A 20,577-nucleotide genomic window follows, 5' to 3' on the forward strand; every position below is an offset into this window, starting at 1 on the left:
CTACTTGCTCTCAGCACATACATTGGAGTCTTTTCTTAATCAATTTACTGCACACAGAACATTCTCATACCAGTCTACGATCTAGTTACATCACTGAATAAAACACACCATCAGTGGATAAAAAAAAGGTTTATCTGTTTTGGGTATATTTTTTTTCATTGCTGTAGCACATTGAGGGATTTGCATACCTGGCAATATATTTCTGGTAGAGGTTGATGTCGTCGCTGGCGGGTTTATCTGGTGGCAGGCCATTCCTAATGCAATAGCAAACACAAAAGAGACAGGATTAATGGTGAGGTTGGGCTGACTGTTAATAAAAAACAAACTGACACAATATTTACTTACAAGCCACACCCAAACTTTGGACTATCAATATACATTTTCTTGTGGCACAACAGCGTTTTCATGTGCCGTATGAATCAGGGATAGAAGGCGCACACTTTGATGCATGGTCTCCCAACCAATGAAAGGCAAAATGTAGGAGCAAAAGGACATTAATCTTTTATGGGGGTATTTTGGTGAGTGCTCATAAGCAAAACTGGATAATGGGGATATGGAAGAAAAGCTCGGAAAAGGTCTTTTCTGATAATCTCTAAGGGCTTTGGCTCTAATGCTGATATCAAGTTGTCTCCAATCAGTCTGGACTCAGTTCAAACAAAGATGTAAGACAATACTGCAGCTTCAAATGCATATGGATCGACCTAATCGGCTGACTCGATCAGTTTCAACTCAATCAGATTCAATTCAAAACAGGAAATCGAGAGGAATTTATCACATTATAAAGGGTTGCTGAGGAATGCTGTGTGCTTTTTGTCACCTGTGATGTGATTCCCTTCATAGAGGTGGTAGCAGACAGTGACAGTCATAATACAGTATTGGTTCTGCTTGCTCCCTCTCAGAAATGGCATTTAGCTCCATGTGAGCAGCTCCGCACTGGGGATGACCTGAGGTTAATCTGGCCCAGAGGGGAGGATGCGCTGCCAGACATTCTCACTAGCCCCCCCTCTCCTCCCTGTATACAAGCACCAGACTGGGTCAGTTAGCCAAGCTTGCAGCTCCACTGAGCCCCAACCTGACAAAGGCCAAAGCCTCAGAGAGAGGTGCCTGAGGGCTCTTGAACAGTGTCTTTGATAGGTCTTGACTAACTAGAGACAAGGTCAAAACCAATCAAACAGACTCTGGGAGCTGTTTCCTACTGGTAGTGCACACGACTGTAGGCTAGCTCCCCAAACCCCTCGTTTGCTTCCTTTAAAGTGCACTCGTCAGGCAGTGTAGAGTCGGCCCCTGTGACTCGCCGGGAGGTTAGTCATGGCTCCAAAGTAATTAAAGGGAGAGTTGTTACACCCTAGCCAAACGAAAGAAGTCAGTCACTTTGCGATGACTGTGCTAAATCAGTCTCCATGGAGTGCTACAGCGAGTAAACACTTCATGTGCCTTCGCAACTCATCATGTCGTGGATCTATTGGGCGCTATGCGCTATTTCACACTACATTCCTGTTGGCTGCTGTGGAGGTACCAATTACCTTTGCGTTAGGATAACTGACTCAGTGTAGCAGTTAAGTGTATGTGAGCTTCACATTAGCTCCAAGGTGTTCCACTGGAACTTGGGATCTTTTTAATCCACCAATAAACTTTAAATTGGAATTTTAATGGACAATTATGCTTTTCATCAGCGGCTTTTTAAGAGGTATGCATTGTTTTGGTGCAAATAATCAAAGCAATATGTCACACTATATGTTTTGTTAATAAGCACACATCTCACAATTACCATTAAAAAAAGGGTTGGGAAGCAATGGGATACATGCTGTCATCTCTTGCCCTCCAACTGTTTATTTATTTCCTTATTGTTAACTCTATCAAAGTTCTGATTTCTGCACCGTTTGTCTGTTTGCTTGTTATTGTTTGTATATCTAAAAATATACTGATCTGCTACATTTAGTGGGAAGTCTGGTCATGGGCAAAGGAGCAACTCACCACCACCACAATGCCACCATGTTACAATTTGTAGCGCTATACCTTTTTGCTCAATCTTGCTGAGGTGGAATGTATAAAAAACGTTTTCCTTGATTCCCTGGTCAAACATGTATCTATTCATATAGGCCACGCCCATTTAGGCTACCCAGATTTCCACCAGTTTGAAAAAGAATTCAAAACAGACAGGATTAAAGTTTTCTCAAAAATCTGCATTATTTATCTCATTTATTTGATGCATCAAAACTAATAAAAAGCCTTGTGTAGCCTTGGCGGAGGTATGTGCTCTCTGACTACTTTCTAGTTTCTCAGTTATGATGATGTTTGAGCAGACTTACTTAACGGAGGACACAGTGCCCGTGGTGATGGAGTCAGTCTTGGAAAAGCTGGACTTCAGGTAGTCAGCGGCGTTGAAGCTTAAGTGTCCTGTCTGGTCTATTGTCAGCCCTGGGGCGATGCTGGCCCCAGCTGTGCTCACAGTGGGGACACCAGGAGCTCCCGGGTTTCCTGGTGCTGTAGCGAGGACATTGGGCATCAGTGAGGCCTCGGGATTTCCTGGCATTAGCTTCTGAATTGTTCTGATGTCATACTTCGACGGGCGGCCCACTTTGCAAGTCTTAAAGGCGATGGCACCGCCCATGTCAGGGTTGCCCTCACCAGGCTTGAAGAGGTGCAGAAACTTGACGTTCTCCAGGTCGTACTTGGAGGGTCGCTTGTAAGCATTACCATTCTGCTGCTGTAGACTCTCACCCATCTTCAACTTCTGAATAAAGAAGTCATACTTGGAGGCTCGGGATGCCATGTTCTGGATGTGAGAAGGATTTGGTGGCTGAGAAGTGCTCAGCTGAGGTCCTCCTGGCTGTTTGTGGTCCAGGCTGGGAGGATAGATCTGTATCTCGGCTCCTGGGAGGCACCCAGACGTCTGGAGCATGGTAGCACTCTTGTCTTGGGCCAGTTTTGGGTTGAGGTCCTCTGGTTTGGGTGGGGAAGCATGCATGGGCCAAGGTAGGGTCTCCCCGGCTTTTAGCTTGCGAATGTACTCTTCGTACTTGGAGAAGCGAGCACGCCGTGAGGCCTCCTCACTGCTGAGGGATGAGGGGTCTGAGGTAGCAGCTTTGAGCTTCTCAAAGCTGATCTTCTTGGTCAGCTCATCCCTTACCTGCTGGTCATCATAACCAAACATTCCCAAAAATTCATTCATGGTGTTGGCTGCATAGTCTCGCAGGGCAGATGCTTCTCCTGCACAGAGAAAAAGTAGAGTAGTGAGCTTTTATGTAAAAGGAATAATTATTTTAACTGCTTTCAGATTTGTCCTTTTAAAGCTGCTACCAGCAAAGTAAAAAAAAAACGTATTGAGCTTAAAACCTTAGAGTCATTGGTGCTGTCTAGCATTACTGTAATTAAGTCTTTACTTCCGATGTATAAAAGTATGATTGTTTTTTTAATTTCAGTAGTGAAACTGAACCCAAAGTAACCCATTGCTCAAGATGTGTTAATCAATGGCCAAATTCATGTCACTCAATCAGTCATCCAAATGGTTCTCTCTCGCTTCATATTGATTGATAGTCGCACTGTTGCTAAGCTTGGTAGCTGAAGAGGATAATCTATGTTCGACAATTTATTTTTGGTTTGGCATCAAATACATAAGTTATGAATGAAGTAATCTGGCACTAGCTTTGTGTTACAAGTGGAAAATATATTTGGTCAGCCCAATTATTAAAACAACCCTCTCTCATACTTAGGGAAACACACTGCTATGTTGTGATAATGGAAGACTGCTGACCTACTAAATTATAGTTTTCTTGTTCTGAACAATTAATTATTTGATGATGCTATCCTCATTATTGCAGAACTGTAGTAAATTTAAAAACAGGAAAAGTGATTCTGCCCTGCACGCTAGAGCAGCATCTGTACATCTCTGTGTATTTATGTCTACAAACAAGCAGTGTGAGGCAATGCTCTTCCTGTTTTGGTTGCATTATGTCAGCCCTGCACAATTTGCAGGTGACTGTACCAAAGGACAAACTGAATAAACAAAAAATCTTCTGATTTTATATGCTCTTTATGTTTTGTTATGGACATTCATTAAATAATTACTTCTGAGGTTTATATGTATGTATATATAGGGGGACCTCTAGACATTTTTTATACAACTTCTTAGTAAAGAAGTAAAACTATCAGTGCACTTGCCCACAGATTTTTACATGACGACTGATGATGAACGATTTGAAAATGACATAAATATAACTACTATCAACTAGGACATTATGGCATGTTAAGTGCAATTCATAATCCCTCATGAAGCTTGGTGGAAGGTTTTTGAAAATAACACAATTATTGTGTCACCTTCAAGAGTGAAAAGAATGAATTCTTTCCTTTTTACACATTTGTGAACTGAAACATCACTTTCATTTTAAGAGTCTATTAAATTGGACAACTTCCCCAAGGACATAGTTGAAATATAGTCAATGTATAGTTTAATTGCATTATGTGGAGATTAATTCTGGCCCATTCACTTTCATCCAGGTTAGTGCAAGGGGTCAGAGAGTGGGGAAAAGGGAAAAATGATTTTTGCCTGAAAGCAGTGGAGGGACAAAGTTCTGCATAAAGAAGAGAGGAAAGGGTATGAAGAAAGAGTGTGTGAGGGAGAAACAAACAGAGGAAGGACAGTTGCGTTTGCTGATCCAACTCAGTTCCATAAATTCATGTTGTGTCAGTTTGCATGTCGGGCAGGATACCAGAACACAGACATGCTAGTAATGTACCAGATGATAATTCTACCTGGGTCATGTAAAAGCTTTGGCCTTCTTAACTCATCCTTGTCACAGGACCAGAGTCCAAACTATTTTTTTCAATGTTTTATTGCTTTTTATCCATCACTTTCAACACAGGAGCTGGTGAGAAGTAATACCACCTACCACCCAGGTAATTCATACACAAACATTTCTGCTCTTGTCTCAGATTTCTCAGTTATTGCTAAATCAGTCTCTGTGCTCTGCTTTTCACATCTCCTGCGCAGCATGTAAAATAATCCCCAAATTTCCATTTCCATTACTGCGTTGGGGTTGCTCCTCTGCACGGTGGTTCAGTATGAAAGAGTATCTGGTAGATCGAAAAGGCATGAAACATTTAACAGAAATGGATCAGGTATTTGAGGAAATAACTTCATGTTTGCCGCAGATCCTGTCATCAAATCTACCATGTTTCACATGTATTGAATACACAGAGTGAAATACTGTATACACAAGTATCTACTGTAGGGTACAGTACAATTTACCTTTGCTTATACTTAAGTTATTGTGTTTCCTTGAGCTGTTCAACTGGTAATAAAACATGGCATAAAAGATTACTGAATACACACTTAAACATGTCCATGTAAATTGTAAATTGGCTAAACATTATTCTCATTTGATTTGGGTGTTGATAGGCTTGGTGCTTGGTTGGATGTTACTGCTACTGTATATGTAGAGGCACCACAGGACACAGTATATCATATAGCTCTAAAGTTAGGGCAGACCCACCCACATCAGTACTGTATGAGTCAGAAAATGGAACTACACTTTACTGAGTGAGGGATGGTATGGAAAAAAGAGCAAGGTAGAATATATGTCATTTTCAAAATGTAATTTTAAAAATGTCCAAAATGAAAGAAAAATCTAAATCATCCTCACCAATAATATAAAAATTGTTCAGGTTGATTCTGCATTGACTGGCAATAGATTCATGCATGTTGACTTTTGCTTTGGAGTAGGCATCAGATTAAAAAAAACATCTAATATTTTCAGTCAATTGCTAATTATTGCAGAGAGATTAGCATTATGACATGGAAGCACCAACATCTATTTTTTCATATTATTTTTCCTTATGGTATTATCATCACCTTCTCCAAAAAATTAGCAGAGTCTCTTTATTCATCAGTGGAGCCATGTGGCGTGATATCAATGAAAGGAAAATTATTGGACTAGAAAGGATTATGACTGGGACTGACAGGAGATAACCTTTCTAAAAGACCATGTAAATGAGTTTTCTACTCAAGCCCTACTGTATCTGGCTGCCTATTAATGATGTTAAGTGACACCAGGTGGGAACTATGTATGGGTGTATGGGTTAAGGTGAGAATGGCAATAGTAATGCTACCACCCACCCCAAGCCAAAGAAAAAAAACAAAAACATAATAAATCCTCACATCTGACATTTTGCTCTGCACTCTCTCTGGTGTCACTGGAAAATTACAAACAAGTGGTTCCTAATCTTGACACTTCAGGAAAGCAAAACCCAAAACACGACACAGACCTGCCTTGTCTATATTTGAGGCAATTAGGCCACATTTTCCCTCCCAGATATGATAACAGATGGGCATTATATCTCCTTTTGGCTGACCAAACATGGCCATCAGTGTGGCATAGCTTCTCTGCTCACAGGACAGAGAGGCAGAGGTGTCGTTGATGATAAAGGTGCATGCTAGTGGCTATATATGGACTAATCTAGAGTTTGAATACCCTCTAAAGGGTGTCAGTTTTGAATCACACATGCACAATGTAAACCATTTGGTTAAAACATTTTTGTTTAATAACATGCTATGTTTTCAGTGGAGTTCAGTCAGAGAAAATTTTAAATAGTGGGATTCTTTTATATGGTAGAATCATTTCAATAGAGTTTTAAAAAGCAATTTGTGTTCACGTTAGTAAATGAGTTTAAGAGTGTTTTGTTTAAATGGACAGTGGCAGCCTAATAGAGAGTGGCTTTGAATAAATGACGTGCATTTGTTTGGACTAATTTGACACACAAAAATGTACGGAGCTTCAAACTTCCTCGCGGTTTGGTTAGTTAATTAACAAGCAGTAAATAGAGAGGGCTTTGAAACAGCTTGAAATGAACAATAACCTTTTATTAACCCAGAATTGCAAATGGAAGTCATGGTCAAGTCTGTTTGATCCATTGCTATGAACATCTCTGTCATCGCTTTCATAGTTTTTATTCATTGGTTTTTCCATTGACTGGCTTATGAGGGCTCTAATGCGACATCTAAATTATCTAGGAAAAGTATTCTGGGCTTTTGCACTGATAGGAAATCCGCACGATGCTTCAATGTGAGGAGTTAAATGTTTTGAAGGTCGCAGTTTCTCTCATTGATCTTGCAATGTTTGTTAATTACATTGTCACTGATGTTGTGAGAGATAATTAAGCCACTATGTTTATATGCATAATTATGTGCACTCTGCATCAGCCTTTGAAAGACAGCGGAGAGAGAGAGAGAGAGAGAGAGAGAGAGAGAGAGAGAGAGAGAGAGAGAGAGAGAGATAGGAGAAAAAAATGTTTTAATTGTGAGCTGAGCAGAAACATGGCAATATAGATGCCCTAGTTACAATCAACAAAGAGCAACTCTGAAAAAAAACCACTCAAGATTTGCAACTGATGCAGTGTGCTCTCCCCGCAGTCTTCAAACACTCTGGCTTTGTTGTGAGATGTAAAGTAGTAAGGGAGTCAGTGGAGGGAAAGGTGTAGGTCTGCTACACAACCGTAATACATATTTACAGACAGGTGTTTTTATGGCCATGAAATATACACAAAATGACTAATTAAAAGCCTTTTTCATTTCCATCTGAAATGAAACCTGCTTCATTTTCTGAGAAGCCCCTGCCCCCAATTCTGTGTGTGGCCAAAATAAAAAGAAATGCAGACAAAAAGAGCATGTGTACATGACTCTGAGGTACATACCTAAACCTAGATGAAAGACCATCAAACTGTTAAAGTGAGGTGAGCAAGCAAAAAACAAAACTTGTTTTTGTACCGCAACAACCGGTCTCACCTGCAAATTGCCTTTTTTTTCTCAGTGTGTCTGTGAAACAGGCTTTATCTATTCATATAACCGATCTATGTTTTTTCTCCTTTTTACAGCTCTGTGTTTTAACTCCTACTATACAAAGGCCAATCTCTCCTATAGTGTGTCACATCTAGCTTCAAGGGCCGCAGTGTATAACTGTAAAGGATTCTTTCTTAAAATATTGTTTGTGCTGTTAACACATTCTCTTGCTACTTCAGAATGACTGCCCCTGCCTGCTTTATCTATTTGATAACCAATGAACGTGGGAACATTGTGTCACAATTAAACAGGTTATTATGAGTCACTTACGAGAGCACATTGTATGAAGGAACTTATTAAAAAATGTCTTACAATAAATATGTGGAGCCACAACATGGAGCCACTGTTGTTTCTGAGAAGATAATAACATACTGAAGTGTGATACGGCACTGCAATATAACTTCACTATTTCTGACTTTATTTGACAATTGATCTCTTGGATTTGAGCCCCTCCACAGCAGACTACAACTCCATGTAATAGAGGAGTTTGAAGCAGTGGCTAAGTTTAGTGAGCTTAGGGAAAATCAAAGACTCAATATGTAATCCTGGGTGTAATATGAAGCTTAGCCTGGTCCTGCCATGCGCTCTTGACCCACAGCTGCTGGGAGAGTGCCTTACGGCCTTACGTTGTAAGCTTACTCCATTTATGAATGTCTTCATGTAGTTAACCATACACTGACAAGTTCCTGCCAGTTGAATCTGTCTTTAGGGTAATAATGTTACTGGCTATTCATAATGTAACTTTAGAGTGTCTCTTTCCAATAATGGGCACACTTAAGCTTATGTGGATATGGCAATGCCACCCACCCGCTATCTAAGCATTTGCCCTTTAATACTATGGAGTGGAATGAAGGGCAAAGGTAGTGTTGGTTTAAGATGTACAAAACGGGTCAAGTATAAATCAAAGTATGGTGGGGACATCAGAAGAAAAAAAGATTGGAGGACATAAGAGTCAAAATGTACCTGTAGAGGAGAAAGGTGCTTGACGACTTTGGGCCTCCCTTGGTGGCATGTACGTGTTGTCTTTTGAAGGCCTGACTTCAGCTTCTTTGTCTTCATGGTAACTGTCCTCCTGAGAGGCTGCCATTGGCTCGCCCTCCTCTGCATTGTCTTCGTCATCGCTGAAGCCTGTGGGCTGTACCATGTACACGCCCTCAGGAGGGTCATCTTCGCCATTGCTGACTTTGAGTTCATGCTCCTGTTCATCGTCGGGAGCTGGCGGTTCATCGCCGTACTCGCCGTTGACCCACTTCTCAATGGCCTCGCGTCTCTTCTGGTCCTCCTCTAGGCTCTGACCGAGGTTAAGGCTCTCTGGGAAGTTGGTCTCAGTGTCATCGTAGTGAGAACTGCCACGCTCACTGTTTTCTGCTACACTCTGGTCTCCCTCTGCATTCTGGGAACTACTGTCGAACACCACCTGGCGGCTCAGCTTGGCACAGATAGCATTGAGTTTTAAGCCACCTTTCCTTTTGGCGGCCATCTTGGGTTTTCCTGAGGTCGTTTCAGTGCATAAACTCCTTTCAGCTAATGGAAACAAGAATCAAACAAAAAATAATATGAGTTTAAGTTGTTCAGTATCACAATGATCTGTGTTACAGTTTAAGAAACTTGTACTCAATAAGCAATGTTTTAAAAATGCTTTTAGCATCACCAGAAGCTAAGTTTGAACCAGCTCTTTCACGTCAGTTAGTTGTACTGATTTTAAATATCACAATGGAAAAACACTGAACAACAGTGACTGCTGCTATTAATAACATCCAAAAGCACTTAACAATAACAGCACAAGACTGGAAGGACACACAGAGATACTGTACATATCTTTCTAAGTCACACCTCTTTGGTCAGCTCAGAGATTAAAGCAGTGGTGGAAAAAAGGAGAAAAAAAGCACAGGCAGCTGAAACCAAAGGCTGATAGGTATCAGACCCCCTACGGTACTACAAGCAGCAAATACACGGCTACATAATCCTTCACATGACAGCGCTATAGAGACACTGTGAAATGTTATCTTCACTCTCACCTCAAGAGGCTGTGGTCCCGCCACTGAGTGGGGGGCTGCACAGCATTAAAGCTGTCAGGATGTAGAGTAAAAATGCTGAGCACTTTTGGTCTTTTTGGAGCTGTGTTCTCATGTTGACTATTCAGTGGGATTAGACCCAATAACTGTGTAGGCTGCTGGTTTCACTTAATTAAAAGAAATATATATATAAAGGAATGTGCTATGTAGTTCTTTCTGCCATCTGCTGTTTTTTTTACTGTTGATCTAGCCAAGAGAGTAACATAGATACATTGGACATGTCGTAGTTACCATGTTTTATATATCTTTACTAACATGACATACTGCACAGTCTCAACATCTTTTCCCCCCAGTGCAGCCTCTCTGAACAATAGAGCATGATAGAGTGTGCTTTGGGGCAGGAATGGATGGCATTATTTCAACCCAAGTGGGGCTATCTTTATAACATGTCCTCTGATGAGGCAGGAACAGCTGCCTGTGGCATTCCATATCCAGAGCTGCCTTTTTAGGGCAGAAACTTCACTCTAGTACCTTTCACTTTATTTCCAGAGCCACCAAAGTTCACCTTCCAACAGCATTTTCCAGACGCAAAATCAAGGCCAGATCTTTATCACGTTGTAAATAACTTTTAAAAAGCGAGGAGTTGACCGTGAGTAAAACCCTATTTATGGTATCAAAAAAAGCAGCTAAACCACCAGGGATCAGACAAGCATTTTAACTTGTATTCTGTTATTGTTTGGTAGTATGTTAAGCTTTGTCAGTTGAGGCTCTGTGAAAACAGTTAAACAGCACACCACAGCAGAGATGTTTCTCTTTGTGTAAAGTTGTATTGTACATCAGCCACACTGTGGTTAAGAAAATACACTATACTGAGCTAGGGAAACACCATTTCAGCAGACAAAAATGTGTGATATGAGAGGTAACAAAGTTCTATCTTAAAGACTCAATTCACTTTCTATAACAATGAGTACGAGGCTCTTCATTTTCCCTCAGCCATAAAGCCAAGCACAATCATGTGTGAGCCATTGCCAGCATTATGTAAATCACATCGGTGCAACATAAAATCCTGTTTTCATTTTCTTTTGCAAAGCTGTAGAATCATTAGAGGATATACAATTTGAAGGAGTTTACAGATTACCCCGTTGCCAGACAATGCACCCCGTGCTCCCCACACATGCTTTCTCAGTTACTGTATTTACATTGTGGGCTTCCTCTCTGAAACAATGGCTTCAGGAATTATGTAGTTTTGAGGGGGCCATATATCAGCGGCACATTACTGTACAATTTAGTGTTAGACAATTGCAGGCGCGGGTGAAAGGGTCACCTTTGAGAAGACAGCAATTTTGAAAAGAAAGAAAAAAGAAATCAGCTGGAAAAACTATTAGGAAGTGGAAGACATAAATTTTCAAAGTTTTCTTTTTTAGAAATACTCTCCAAAGGAAGATTGAGGTCATTTGGGTCTTGCAGTGGAGGTCATTATTTTCTGTTTACTGTGTTCAGTATTTCATGCTTTAACTACCGATTTCCTTTGCATTGCAATCTCAAGCTCCTTGTAGGAAATGACCCCGACACAGTTGTTTCTTTCCATTAGCGAGTATTTATGTATTATTTTCTGTTAACAATACAGAGTGTGCTACTGGTTGAGTATCTAAGCAGGCCTCTAACTGAATTATCAGACAGCTTACGCACATATTCAGTGTTTTCTTTTTAAAGGTAGGACGTGATTTGAAACAAATTTAATATTGTGAGCTTCCCATGAGTAGGAACATGCTATGGTTCGATGGTTTATGGAAACTGTCTAAACTATTATTTATGCTGAGGGTTTCTGTTCACAGCAGCTTTTTGCCATTGCTCACAATAGGGATTGCTATGGTAACACCAAGCTGTTTACCTCAAGTCGTTTGTGTGCATAATAGCGTACAATGAGATAAAATCTGTGGGGACCTACATGAAAGAACAACGTTTCCCTCTGGGACCAACTCCCCCACCTCCCTGAGAGTCCAGTAAGCATTCTGCCTTATTAATGAATATCAGACAGGAAAAACAACACTGTCACATGCATTGGACATTATTTACAGTCTGTTTTAGCCTGGTGTGCTAATTGTCAAGGAGGAGACACCTCAGTAAGCACTGGGAGTTGGAAAAAATAGGCAGGTTTGAATTTGAGCAGCTGAAACTAATTTTTCCAACTGCTTACTTTAACTCTGACATTATTTTTACTGGAAATAGTGCAGGGCCACAAAGGAGTGCCATATACTGCCTGTATAAGGCCAAAACCTGATGAAAAAGCCAAGAAACTATTTTGAATACATTTGGACTAGGTCAGGGTCTTTTTCATCTTCAGTCAAAAATAAGCGCATCAAAGTTCTTTCAAGCCCTGTTTCTTCTCAGTGCTGGATGACAAAGTTTGTGTTCAAGTCTAGTCCGCCGCACTGACAAACTTACTCTTCCACGGCTCTAAGCCCCACAGGTCTTGGTGGTTTTTGATGCAGAGTCTCTGTTTGTGTGCCAGAATGATATCATGCCCAATCAAGTGGTGTTTCAAATCCTAATAACGCTGTTGGAAGTGCATTATTTGTGTGAACGTGCACAGACTGTAATCAAGGCAACTACGGGTAAAGGATGTGGGAGTTTGGAATGGTTGAGACTGGCAGGGTCATGGCTTTACCTCTTTTTGTTATACAAAACGAGGTAGCTTATGTCCAAAACGCTGTTTAAAATCATCCTACGGAAGATGTATAGTCACATAAACAACATGTAGAAAATGGAACTTGGCTTTAGTGTTCATTCAAAGCGCAGTGCTGCACCATAAACCGACTTCCTGCAGTGTTGTCATTTTGTATGGAGCGTGTACATAGGAGGGTCTGTATATAAGAGACGTAGCTATTACCTGTTTAAACTGAAGCTTATCTCTTCACCTAATCAAACACAGGTACAGGGCTTGTTGCAGGTTCCTGCTGAGTTCCAACATGACTGACACAGAGACAACCCCCCCGCAATATCAGGAGTTAATTAATACAAACAGGGTATGGGAGATGTCTGTTCAGCTCAGGATTATTTTACAATATGCAACCGAGAGTTGCTGTAGCTCTTTAAAAAAGCCCAGTTATAACTTTATGAACCTTTGGCAGCTTAATCGACAAGGCTGCAGTTCCTTGTGTGTAGCTCAGTGAACCTTTTGGGTCTCTGGCTCTCAAGGGAGATGTATGTGTGTGAGAGCGTGTGTGCATGAGTGTTTCAGGGAAATCACTGAGCCACACAGGCAAACATACACAGACACACTTGAAAATTACCATGATTTTATTTTTGTAAATTTACGGCTTGCAGAAGAGAATGTTTTCCTCTTCTTTCTCTCTCCCCCAGCATGGTAGAGAGGCTGCGGTAGCCGCAAGGAAGTCAAGCGGAAAGCCACTGATGGACAACTACGCCACGACACCCAGACCCCAGCATCTGGCCCCTCTCTCATTTTTATTACACAAGAATAACAATAAGCAGGTCGTCGACCCCGCCGTGAGATTTTGCCACAGTTTTCCAACACTCGGTGCAGCCGATGCTGAGAAATTTCCATTTTTCCGCATGCATATTTAATTGAGTTTTGTCCCAGTGGTGCGGAAATGATTTGTTTTTTGCTCTCTGTTCACTTGACTCCTCTTCGGAGTCGCTAACCCTGATTAAGACGTTCCCGTTAATTTCCCAGCGCACACCTTTTTTTTGTGCATTAATGGTTCTGATCGTCTAATTAAAACTTCTCAGCTCGGCTGCTGATCACCGCTCGTTGTGCCTCTGACCTGAAGTTTTAATTGCCGCATCAGAAGCGATAATAATAATTTTGAGGTTCTGATGATTAAAAACAATGCCATTGCCAACTAGTTGATAGATGGGGGTTTAGGGGTGGGCACATGGGGATTTAGAAAGAGGGGTTTAAATGCAGTTATACACATCCAAGGAGCAGGAAGGATGGGGTGGGGGGGGGGGGGGAACTACTGTAGATGATCACTGTTGGGAACGGGGTGGCAGAGCATATGCAACTCTCCAAGCTCTCCTGTCTCTCAGAGTCTTCCTAAAGACACAGGTTTGGCTGGGACTGGGACTTAGCTTTCCGTACCTCAAATCTAAATCTGCCACAGCATTGACTGATCCACTTTGGAGCTCTACTCACTTGGCAGGTTTGCCAGGTTGAGTAGGCGAAAGAAAAAGAAAAAGAGAGAGAGCATGCGAGAAAGAGCGATAAAGGCACATAAAAGATGACGACAGTCCAATACCCTGAGCTTATTTTCATAAAAAGATAATAGCACAGTAGGCGCAGTACAATAGGCACATTGTTCATAAAGTGACTGAATGGAAAAAAAAGGAACCTACGGTGACTGCTGTCTCGGTCATAAAACATGATACTGATGAGATGTAAATGATACGTAGATTACTGTCAAAACAGGAGAAGTGAGATGCTTGTGATCTTCTTTTAAACAGTACTTTCACACTGTACTCCACAGATCACACGAACTTCAGAAATGATTCAGGCATGAAGAGAGAGACTGTGCAGCAAGGAAACTGCCACCAGCACCAATCTATCACATTTTTTTTTTTTTTTTTTCTGATGGATTGTTTAGGTCTAAGTACAGAATCAATGTTTTTCTGCAAAACATATTGTACATGAATGCAGGCACATGCATACAGTATACAGACACATGGACGTACAGTCAGGAGGTAGCTGTCTTCTCTCCCCTGCCCCCTACCCTCCCCCTGTTCCTCTCTCTCACAAATGTATTTTATTATTAATCAGTTGGTTGCACATCTGCCTGATTGTTGTTGTTTTTTCTATCAATAAAGCACTTATTGCTTTTAGTCTAGAATGTGACCTTGCACATTATGTGGTGTCTTTCTGGGGGTGTCGACCTTGAAGGACCCGTTTGGACTATTTCACTTCAGCTCGGTCCACGGGCTGTTATCAAACACAAGCCCCTCAGCCAAATGCCACTCTCCCGCCACACCGCCGCAAAACACAAAGAAGACACTGCAGGACAAAGGCAGACACAAATGGCCCCAGTAAAACACAAAGACTGACTGCATAGGACAATGGCTGAAGAAAACAATGTATATTTTAAGTGGAGACGGAAGAGGAAAGACGTTGAACTTAAGGGCGATCAGGCAGGAAGTTGAAATCTAAGGACAAATACGCCCTGCGGCTTCATCACAAACAATTATGGTGTTTTCCAGAACAGAGGACAAGCAGATTAAAATGGTCTAAGGGAGAGAAAAAAAACAATCTGACATGAGTGACATGAACCATTCTGACAGCCTCGTACCGAAACAGCCAACTTTCATTGGGTTTGCTGCTTAGGGTAATTCATGGGACACACGGCTAACTTGTTAAAATTGTACATCAAGTCTGGACTCACAGCTGGCACCAGATGACAATTTAATTTCTTAGTGTTTGTGTTGCAGGAGGCAAAAACTTTGCTTTAAAAATACACAATGGCACACAGTCCCATGCTTCCACAGACTGAAACAAGGGAAATTTATTCCTGCAGCTTTGTTTTGAAGCTCAGCTCCCATGTTCAGTTTCAAGACACCAGGAGTGCAATTTGATAAGCCAACCGCCATGGTAAATGAGCAGACGACCCCTGTGTCCCTCCCTCATGGTTGCTGTGCTTGGTGCGGCTGCAAGGCAGTGTGGGTAGTACAGTGGAGAAGGGGCTCAGCAGTGCACCTCTCAAGGGCCCTTGAGCTAATATCTGTACAGATTAACTGCTTCAGTTGTATTTTGGTCACGGGGATCTCTCTTTGCCTTTGTGGCTTGTTGGAAGGGAGAAGGGGAGATGTGTGTGAGTGTGTACTGTGCTCATATGAGTGTTACTTACACACTTTCTTCTGTAGCGAAGTGAACGGCCTGCTCGCCTAAGAGGTCAGGGGCCGCCAGACTGGTGTATGTCACTCCATGTCATTATCTTTGGGGCCATATTTAATTTACCAGAATCTGGAGCTATACTGCTGAGTAAGTCATCCCCGTCCTCTTACCATTACCTACCCCCTCTATCTCTCCACAGGACACACACACACACACACACACACACACACACACACACAGAGTGTCAATCCTCCAGGGTAAACTCAGCACACGCCGCTCCATTAGTTATCAATTAAGTCTGGAAATCTCCACCTGGCTTACACACACAGATGAAGCCGGCACACATACGTAGCGCCGCTCTCAACAGGAAGTTGACGAGAGCGTGCCTTATTTGACTACAAGTGTGGATGAGAGTGGGTTTGTGTGTCCGTGTGGGTGGCACTTTTGTCCATGAGGTTAACCTTGATGTGAGGCCCTGTCAGGCCAGATAATGTCAATCAATGACAAGCCCTCACAGATAACCCCTAATGTGAAGCCTAAAAAGCAAAGCTGTTTAGATCTTTAGACATGCCCCCTTTCACCAGCATATGAAGTGCATTACAAGGAAATGAGCTGTGGCATTTCTTTAATAAGACTCTTAAGACATTTTGACAGCATATAAGGCACTCTGCCATTAAAAAAAATTAAATAAAGCCCCCACTGACAAAGCCTCCTCCTCACACAAGGCAGTGTTCTGATGAGCAGATCCAAGTCCCTGTTAAGTGGAAGAGAGGAAAAGACGTGTAGGGAGGGGGTAAAAGGAAAAAGAAGGGTGGACCTTTCTCTTCTTTTTTCTCAAGCTCCTGGGGACTTCTTAATTGATTTCCAAAGTTACGTTTCAAATTTGTTTTTCAGATACGGGGGCCTTGTGAATGAGAGTGCGAGTCAATGTTTTTCAAGTAATTTCCCTAAATTCGGCCTGGTTTGGAACGTTTGCATCAGATCTCGTTGACCTCCTTCCCCCTCCCACCTCATCTCTCTCTCCTCCCTTAGCTTTTTCCTCTCCTCTCTCTCCTTGAAGAGAAAGAAGGAGGTGACATTAACCCAAAAAAGCATGTGTTTCCCAGACAGGATGCCTGCGCTGACAACATCGATCCCTGGCTCCCATTAAAACATTTGCTCTGCCTGACAGACTTTTCCTCTTTTGGACTTTATATGTGGTCGAATGAATAACATGTTAAAATGTCATCCTGAGCAGGTTCTCCACCTGTCCAACAAAAATGAACCATGGCTCGCTCAAATCTGAGGCTTTTTCAAACACTTACTTTTGTATCATATTATACACTTTCAATGTTCAATGTATTCTTCTTTTGAAGCACAATTAAAGTTTGATCAAAATAAATTCTTTGTAGGACTAAGAGAGGAAGTGATGAGAATGAGTCTTCCTGCTCATGGGATTTGCATTTTTTAGACGCTGTGGCTGTGACAAAACTTTAGTTTGTTAGCTTTTACTTTTCTGATAAGCAAGATGGAAGTGACAATAGGGCTGATATATGATATATTAAAGTGTATGTGTGTCCATGTGTGGTAGGGGGAGTGTGGGTATGTGCACAATACTCTGTAAACACATATGTTAAGTGGCTGTAACCAATACTGTGTGTGTGTGTGTGTGTGTGTGTGTGTGTGTGTGTGTGTGTGTGTGTGTGTGTGTGTGTGTGTGTGTGTGTGTGTGTGTGTGTGTGTGTGAGTGTGTGTGTGTGAGTGACAGCAGGGCATTGTGCACTGTGCTCTCCTTCTGCTCTTCTCTGTCTAGTGGCTGCAGGTCACGTCATTTGCTTTAAGACACACATTGTTGAATACGCACACTGACATTTCTACACACGCAGGAAAAACTGATCCACATTGAGAATAAACACACCACTGCGTCAGTTATAACAGTAAAAGTTCAATGTGAACTGGAAGGCGGAACTAAACGTGGCAGTTTTCACCTAAAACAGGAACATTCTTGTTTCTGGGAGTTCAGTAGAGAGAGGAATGTGCCATGACTGAATTTGAAGGTGTGATAAAACAACACTCACAATAAGGGAGAGAAAAAAAAGTAAAATGACTGTGAAAAGATGAAACGAGCAAAGCTGCTTTACAAGAAAAAAAAGAGGGCTGTCTATTTTGGGTCTCAGTATACAAAAGGAAGTGCTGCTAAGTTGACTCAAACAAATAAATTTGCTTTTGATAAAAACCACAGCAACTACTTTTGCATTCTACACCAAACCCACTTTGTTTCCTGCATCTTTATCTTCATGACTTGCCACATTTGTGAGAAGCGACTCACTAAATTCTCTCATAACAACTGAAGGTTTTTCAAAAGGTGCAGTGTTGATGGCTTAAAATGTAATTTTATTTGAAAAGTGACAAGTTAAAGGAAAGTCTCAAGTGAAACATGGAGCGCTTGCCTATTTGCACTGTATCCAGCTGCCCGTTTTACATTTCTCAACATTAATATTCCTCTTATTATTATTTTAAAGTGAAAACGGATACTCTGTTGAAGTGCAAATCTGATGAATTACGGGAGCAGATTGCTGCTATTAATTATTAAAACCTATTTAATAAATATTCAGGTCTGTCATGCATCTAATAATGAACGCTTTAGAGGAGGTTACTTCCCGTGCGCATCCTAATGTGTCAGAAATATCACTTTTAATCACGCTTGTGTCAGCGAGTGCTGGGTTTGAACCTCCCGAAAAAAATCTACCAAATCAAGGAAACTCGGCTGGCCTACTACTGTGCTCATCGCAGCTTGTCTGTTCCTACTGTTTCACATGATCCAGGTTCTTCTCCTGCCCCGTCTAAAGAGGTGGTGAACACCTCACAGCAGTCTTACTGTGGTAATTTGAATGGAGAATAATGCATCGGCAGCACTCTACCCTTCTGGACACACCTAGTCCCAGCGCTACTGCTGCCATATGCTGTGTTGATACATATTCATAACACTTTCTCGTGTGTTGAGTGTTGGTGTGCAATGAGGCTTAAATGAGTGTCTCACAACTTCAAATGGGAAGAGGAAAAAAGAAAAGAAAAAAGCCAGGCACAAAGAAAGTTGGACTGCTCTTCCCCCTTTTTCCGCTCTCCTCTTTTCTTCCTTCCTTTTCTGCAAAGAAGACAAGTTTGGGGGCTGATAGGTGATCCAATGGCTTCTGTGAGGATGAGCGAGAGGCTGCTGAGTTTTGAGGCTTGTCTTCAAGAAGCTGTGAGAGGCGGCACCTGTCAACATGGTTGGATAAACTGTGCTGTCAGGTGGGCCGTTCTTATTGGTAGGGCGAGAGTCATTGGCACTGCACCACAACTTGCATACACCCCAGCAATATATGCATATGCTGCATAGAGCATACAGTACATACAACTAGATAGAGAGAGACACAGACACACACACACACACACACACACACACACACACACACACACACACACACACACACACACACACACTGTGAAGCACTCTAAGATTAACGCTGTCAGAGCTACAATGATACCCCTTCATTATCTGCACACGGGGCCTCCTTCGTGCACTCGTTTGCCTCACTGTCCTCTCTACTGTTACTTTATGGAGGTAGTAATTACTAAAGCTAACATTTCTTGCTCTCTGTGCCTCCAACTACTCTCCACTTCCCCATTATTTCTTTCTCTTTTTGCAGTGCTTTCAATTGACTTGCCAGCCTTTTGCCAACTGGTGAGACAGCTGAAGGTATGCCAGAGTAGATGGCAGCACCAGTGTGACTCACTGTGTACGTTTGAGCGCTGTATTATAAGATTAGTTTGTGCCCAGCTGATGTGCAATGAAGGCACAGTGTGGTACCCTAGATTCAGATCAGTCCTCTGGGTCAAACACTCATTGTGGTACAACAACGGAGAAATGCTTGATGTACCACTACAGTATCTGTTGTACTATACATTGTTGGTTTAACAGGCTGGGATCAGAGAGATGCTCCCTCTTGGATGGCATTTTTCATTACCAACAATGCTCTTACTCTTTGGCTTTCTTCTTCCTCTCCCACTGGAACTGTGGCTTTATCAAAGGTGATAGCTTGCTCAGGCGCATTTTCTCAAACGTCTTCTTCAGCTAGCCATTTCCCAAGCCGCTCTGGGGTAAACGTCACTCATAAAAACCGGGGAAGATTTGATGGTGAGATCAAAAAGAAAGCAAGGAGAGCAGGGAGATGGGGGAAAAAGAGATATGATACCCTCCTCCCCCATCTGACACCAACGAGTGCTGAGGGTAATATCTCCAAGCAGGGCCTGTGTTTTCAGACGCAAATACAACAAAACGTCGGGTGCTGCCATGAGACATCAAAATGGGCGATTTTGACTTCAGAGGGTCTTCAGATGCTTGAGGAGCTGAGAGAACAGAAGGTACCAGCAGGCTGTTAACAACCGATGTGGGAACCACGCCAGAAAGACTCTCTCCTCCTAAAATGCCAATCGGCACCAGATCAGTAAAGGATTCCACCATGCTGTAATATCCCACCTGAGCACTTTCATCTGCTGAATGTGAAATGGCTTGAAAATGTATCAGCTGCTATTTATTGTACCATTGGGATAACATGCTAAAAAGTAAAGAAATTCCACAGGAATGTCCCATAAAAGGCTGAAAGACAAAAAAACAAACCACACACAAGGATTGTTCTAAGGAGCCAGAGGGCTTCAACAGGTGCCTTGAAATAAGGAATTGTATGTCCTTTGTCTTACAGAAAGATTTTCATCAGCAAATCAAAGTCAACTTGCTTCGTTCTTTGGAACCTGAGTTGTGTTGTGACACGCCGAGAGGGACGTCCGCATTTTCTCCAGTGTTGTTTTCGTTCATTCTTGAAGCATTAGGCTCACTCTAAATAGCCTCAAGGAGATTAGGCTTG

The 20,577-nt window shown here is 42.0% G+C and overlaps 1 protein-coding gene across 9 annotated transcripts in view; it reads right to left on the reverse strand.

The window, feature by feature from the left end:
* Window positions 1-20,577, reverse strand: part of casz1 (castor zinc finger 1) — a 189,677-nt gene that overhangs the window by 24,259 nt on the left and 144,841 nt on the right. For all 9 annotated transcript variants that reach the window (XM_078254759.1, XM_078254758.1, XM_078254753.1 and 6 more), the window contains 3 exons: window positions 8,798-9,358; window positions 2,310-3,210; window positions 189-254 (listed from right to left, as the gene is read on the reverse strand). In XM_078254759.1, the coding sequence (XP_078110885.1) occupies window positions 189-254; window positions 2,310-3,210; window positions 8,798-9,314 (1,484 nt within the window). In that variant the 5' untranslated portion in view covers window positions 9,315-9,358. The remainder of the gene's footprint in view (window positions 1-188; window positions 255-2,309; window positions 3,211-8,797; window positions 9,359-20,577) is intronic.

This window comes from Sander vitreus, chromosome 7 (assembly GCF_031162955.1).
Source record: "Sander vitreus isolate 19-12246 chromosome 7, sanVit1, whole genome shotgun sequence".
NCBI classification, from domain to species: Eukaryota; Metazoa; Chordata; class Actinopteri; order Perciformes; family Percidae; genus Sander; species Sander vitreus.